Source organism: Hippocampus comes, unplaced genomic scaffold, assembly GCF_001891065.2.
Source record: "Hippocampus comes isolate QL1 unplaced genomic scaffold, H_comes_QL1_v1.1 scaffold291, whole genome shotgun sequence".
NCBI lineage: Eukaryota > Metazoa > Chordata > Actinopteri > Syngnathiformes > Syngnathidae > Hippocampus > Hippocampus comes.
In genome coordinates, this window is record NW_017805740.1 from 437,144 (window position 1) to 442,506 (window position 5,363).

The 5,363-nt window shown below is 39.8% G+C and overlaps 1 protein-coding gene across 8 annotated transcripts in view; it reads right to left on the minus strand.

Annotated features, from left to right (window-relative positions):
- Nucleotides 1-5,363, minus strand: part of brip1 (BRCA1 interacting helicase 1) — a 61,116-nt gene that overhangs the window by 27,018 nt on the left and 28,735 nt on the right. For 7 of the 8 annotated variants that reach the window (XR_002169864.1, XM_019883296.1, XM_019883298.1 and 4 more), the window contains 3 exons: nt 5,155-5,309; nt 4,716-4,890; nt 1,624-1,764 (listed from right to left, as the gene is read on the minus strand). Coding sequence is in view for 7 of the 8 variants with exons in the window: in XM_019883296.1 (XP_019738855.1) it covers nt 1,624-1,764; nt 4,716-4,890; nt 5,155-5,309 (471 nt within the window). In the remaining variant the exon portion in view is untranslated. The remainder of the gene's footprint in view (nt 1-1,623; nt 1,765-4,715; nt 4,891-5,154; nt 5,310-5,363) is intronic. The other variant, XM_019883297.1, reaches the window with a different exon arrangement.

The following is a 5,363-nucleotide window of genomic DNA, read 5'->3' on the forward strand; positions in this document are numbered from 1 at the left end:
CGGGGGCGGGGGCGGGGGCGGCGGCCGATCCACGGACAACGGCGTGTTCGCCGGCCTGGCTGGGTCAGCTGGTGCTCCTTGCGGCAGCGATGTTGCTGGCGTCAACTATTTCGAGTCGCTAAATTCAGTTTAAATCCATCTCTCCTTTTATTATTTATAATTTTATCTGTGGTTTTATTGTTCTTGTTTTGATTGTAAAGTGTCCTTGAGTGTTTTGAAGGGCGCTTATAAATGTAATGTATTATTATTATTATTATAGTGGATGTTTCGTGAGTGGTACACACAATAGTCGGCTGTAGGATGACAAAGGAGCGTGACACCCACAAGGGGAGAGGCAGGGTTTTTGTTAGACAGGTGTCTTACTTCCGGGTCGAAAAAAGAGTCACCATAATAACCGGTCCCAAGAGCATCTACCTGATCATTTGAATGAAATGTGTTGGAAGGGGGAGATATCTCACACTTTGATGTGTCAATCCTCTATTTACATGGATTGGCGATATTCCTGTCTCTGTGTGTATGTATGTATGTATGTATGTGTGTGTGTGTGTGTGTGTGTGTGTGTGTGTGCACGTAAAAAAATGTATGCCTGGTCTTTCTTACATGGATTGCCTTTGTATTAAGAAAAAAAAAAAAAAAACGTAATCCCAATGATTATTATTGTAAATATTAGCACCAGCATCGGGTGAATATCACTAAGCAGAGGGGCTATTGTGGGACTGGGTCTGGGTGATCCCAACCACGCCTGTGACAAGGTGGTTCTGGTCTTGAAGTGGGAGGAGGAAGACGAGGAGGAGGAGGAGGAGGAGTAACCAAAAGGTCAACTGTTGAATTCCCGCTCTGTCCGGGTCGTATGTTGTCTTGCCCTTGGGCACGTCACTTCACTGATCTTCCCTCCAGAGTCACTCACACTGGTCTACGGCTGGGTGTGAATGTCTGGTAATAGTCGGAGGGGACAAAAGCGCACGCTGGCAGCCACATTTCCGTCAGCCTGCCCCAGGACAGCTGTGGCTACAGAACATAGTTTATGGCCACCACAGAGTGAATGCATGAGTGCATCCATTGTGAGCGTCTTGAGAGTCCGGTTGCCCAAAAAAAAAGCACCATACAAATCTGATGCATTATTATTATTATTAATTAATGGTGGTCTTATTGGGGAGAAAGAGGAGAATGGAGCAGGAACCAGCAATAACCAAACCAGTAGAGCTGTGTGTCAAGACTGCCATACTAAAAGAGTTCTTATTTTGCATAGTACAGTTTATTATAAAACTGATGAGACCCAAAAATCACTGCCATCCATCATTGGTTGGTATTTGGGGCCTTGCTGCATGGCAAGAGAAACACAAAATTGTTCAGTCTTCAGTTGCGCACACAGGGAGTTCTCTTCTGAAACATTTATTTTGTGCATGCAAACACTTTTTTTTTCTACCCCCCAATTTTGCTGCTGTAGACTGTAAATTTCCCCAGTGTGGGACAATAAAGGATATCTTAAAAATCACAAATCCCCGGGCTGAATTACACACTGCGTACTTCACTGCTCATGACTTTTAGGACATCTACTATTTTTTGCAACTTAAGAAAAGCACAAAATCTAATTCAGTAGACTGACATAAACAGTATATTGACCTGAGATTTGTTGATGACATGGCTGGCCTCCAGTTGACCAGAGAATTTCACTCCAAGTTCCGAGGAGAAGGATCCCATTGGTGATAGCGTCCCTGATGTCAGAACAATGCTGTGCGCTGTCCCACTTAAATCAGAAAATGCCTATAAAAGACACAATACAAACAACAGTTACCTGCTTATTTCTTTTCATATCTTATTTTAGATTACACTTAGAGCTCCAGCCATTCCTGTGTATTGGAATTATTTCCATCATTTTGTGAAGGACATTGCCAAGATGTCTACTATGCTACACAAGCTAGCGGCTAAGCAGTGAATGAAGAGGCCGACATGAATTGAGCTGAGTATTGCTGGTGTAGATTCTCAGTTTTGTGGGTGGCAAAAGTTCAATTGAGGCAACTAGACGAAAGGCAGAGGGGTGTCCAGGGCGCTGACGAATGATGGACAGGCAAAATGTTGTAAATTGTCTAACTTTGGTCATAAGATGCAAAAATTACCACTGAAACTTTAGCTTCAATAAGTATCAAAAAATAATAAATAAATACATCAATACTATTGTCTACCTCTGGTCATAAGATGCAAAAGTTACTACTGACACTTGAGCTCAGTATCCCCCCCCCCGCCCCCCCAAAAAAAAACGTGTCAAACTAATTGTCGTTCAGAGGACACATGCAGCATAATTTGATGTCAAGTGGGCTAACCCAGTAAAAAGCATAATTATTTTAAATCACAATAAGTTTGTGTTTTCTCTGTTTTCATACAAATTAAGTCCAAAATATATATTTAATGAACTATTTTTCACAAAAAAAGAAGCATTCCCAGACTTCTTAAACAAACCTTGTAAAGAGAAAAAAAGTTTTAAGTCATAAAAATATTGCTATATATAAGACATCAGGCTTCACAATGGTGAGAAAAAAAAACAACTTTCCCACAGCTTTTAGACACTGGCCGTGTCTGCTGAATAGGCACAAAACAACCATTTTTAATGCTGTATGTCCATTTTGTTCGTCACAATGAGGCCTGTCATGAAAATTATAATTTGGATTCATGGTTCAATCAACAAAATTGTTCCTTTTTTTTTGTCCCCCAGACGAAATAAATTGTCATCCTCAAATCTGTCATATTTTGTCTTGATTGTGTTCCAGCTCCAGCTGGAGGTGCATCTGTGCCTCGTTTCCCCATCAAGGCGAGCCTTGTATTTCAGGACTCTGACTTCTGCTACGCCTTGTCGGATTATTGACCTTGCTTAGTGTGGTGCTTGTAGTGTGATTTTCTAGACCTCTCGAGACTATTAGCTTTTGGTTTTGTTCATAGATTCTTGTTTGTAAGTATTTTCGCTATTCTGGTGTTTCTTTTTGTTTTCGTGTTATTGTACTTTTGGATATTTCGTTTGTATATTCTCTGTATTCAATTTAACCTTACCTTTGCAAGCGCTTTTGGTTTCGAGCATTCTTTTTTCTGGCACCTTGTGAACAGTGATTTCAGTTTATACATTGTCGGTGTGATTTTCTTGAGTAAATATTTTTGTAATTACACTTTGTCTGAGCCTGCATTTTTAGAATCCGAAAACAAAACAGAATTCCAATGAAACTGAATGTCTCAATTTCATTGGAATTCGGTGTTAAATTATATCCAACCTATATTTAACGGACTACACATCAAAGACAAATATATTTAATGTTCACATTGATAAATTTTGTTTTTAACAAAGAATCTTTCACTTGGAATTTTATGGCTGGCACACATTCCAAAAAAGCTGGGGCAGGGTCATTTTTACCACTATGTTCCCTGCGATTGACTGGCAACCGGTTCAGGGTGTCCCCCGCCTACTACCCGAAGACGGCTGGGATAGGCTCCAGCACCCCCCGCGACCCTTGTGCGGATAAAGCGTTCAGAAAATGGATGGATGTTATATCACCTTTTTTTTAAAACAATAAAAGTCTGGGAACTGAGGACACAAATTTTTGAAGCTTTGTAGGTGGAATTCTTTCGCGTTCTTGCTTGATATACAGCTTCAGCTGTTCATCAGTCCGGATTTCTGTTGTCGTATTTCTGTATGGAGTTTGGCATGTTCTCCCCGTGCCTGCGTGGGTTTTGTACGGGTACTCCGGTTTCCTCCCACATTCTAAAAACATGCATGGCTGGCAGATTGAACACTCAGAATTGTCTCGAGGTTTGAGTGTGAGTGAGGATGGTTGGACGTCTCTGTGTGCCCTGTGATTGGCTGGCAACCGGTTCAGGGTGTCACCCGCCTACTGCCCGAAGACAGCTAAGATACGCTCCAGCATGCCCTTGTGAGGATAAAGCAAATAGGAAAATGGATGGATAAATAAAGAATTGATATTTGAAACAGTGAAACCTGTGTGTTGACTCCTAGTTAACATGAGTTTGATTGAGCTATGATTGTTTAATTCTGAACACAACCACAACTCCAGTCATGACAACAGCACATGCACACTTGGGTAACCACGTTATCTCATTTTTTTTTATTTTTACTTCCCCTTGCAAAAAAATTTTTTTTTCAATTGATTTCAGGTTAAAGGTGAGGTTAGTGGCAGAAAATGTTTTGAAATTATTATTTTTTTTACATCCCCAAAAACATTTGAATAGATGTGTGCAGACTTTTTGTATCAAATGTACAGCACCCGTTAAGAGTTTGGAAACACCATGTAATTCAGTATCATTATTTGTTGTTTGTTTTTTTTAATTTCCTGAATTGTAGATTTATAATAAAGTCATCAACATTATGAATAAATACTGATGGAATTACGAAGTAAACAAGATACAGTATGTTCATCAAAACAGAATGTTATTTAATTTAGATTCTTCTTAGCAGGCACCTTTTGCCGAGATAAAAGCATTGCACATTTTGGTATTTTCTCATGCAGCTTTATGATGTGGATGATGTTTAATAATTTTTTTGCCGTCTTAACATTACAATTGGAACGTGTTTCCAAACATTTGACTGGTACTGTATATGCTGGATAGAACCACAGATGTCTCCATTAAATATTTATAGCTGTTCTGTAAACTTTGTAACATTTAGAAGTACAGTTGGGAAGCAAGCATCAATTCAAGTACAAATGCAATCTCACCACAGCAGGATTGAGGCACCAGAAACTCAGTGAGAGAGATTCAGTCTTCACTTTGACTTTTTGATGTTGTCTGCCTCGTTGGACCATAGACCCCTGCGCATCACTCATGTAAGGCTTGGCTTTGGTTGTCCAAGAATATGTCTTTTGAAGTACAACTCTGTAGTCTTCAGAATATCTAGATATGACCAGACACAAAGAAATATACATTTACATCATTTACATGCATCTCTGGCATTCAGTCTACATGACAGTATTCAGTTCTGGGAACTGGTGCCACCAAAAGTCAACAAATTAACACCAGTGGAAGTAAGGACAGTCAGTACATAGAATGGAAAGACGGATGCAGTTTGTCAGCAACAACAGTATTCAGTACAAATCTGTACAATATGGTATTTTCAAATAACATAGATTGACTTTTATGTTTTTGTTAGACACATACCTGCAGTTGTCTCTGAAGAGGAAGTCAAGAACCATGAAGAGTCCTTTGAGGATGCTGGATGTTGATGAGCTTATGGTTGGGACCAGCATCATGTCATCTTTCCCATTTACGAATCCCACAGTCTCTTCCTTTTCCAGCACTGCAGCCAGATTCTGCTGCAATATGTGAGACATAAATGTTTATCACAAAACTATATATATATATATATA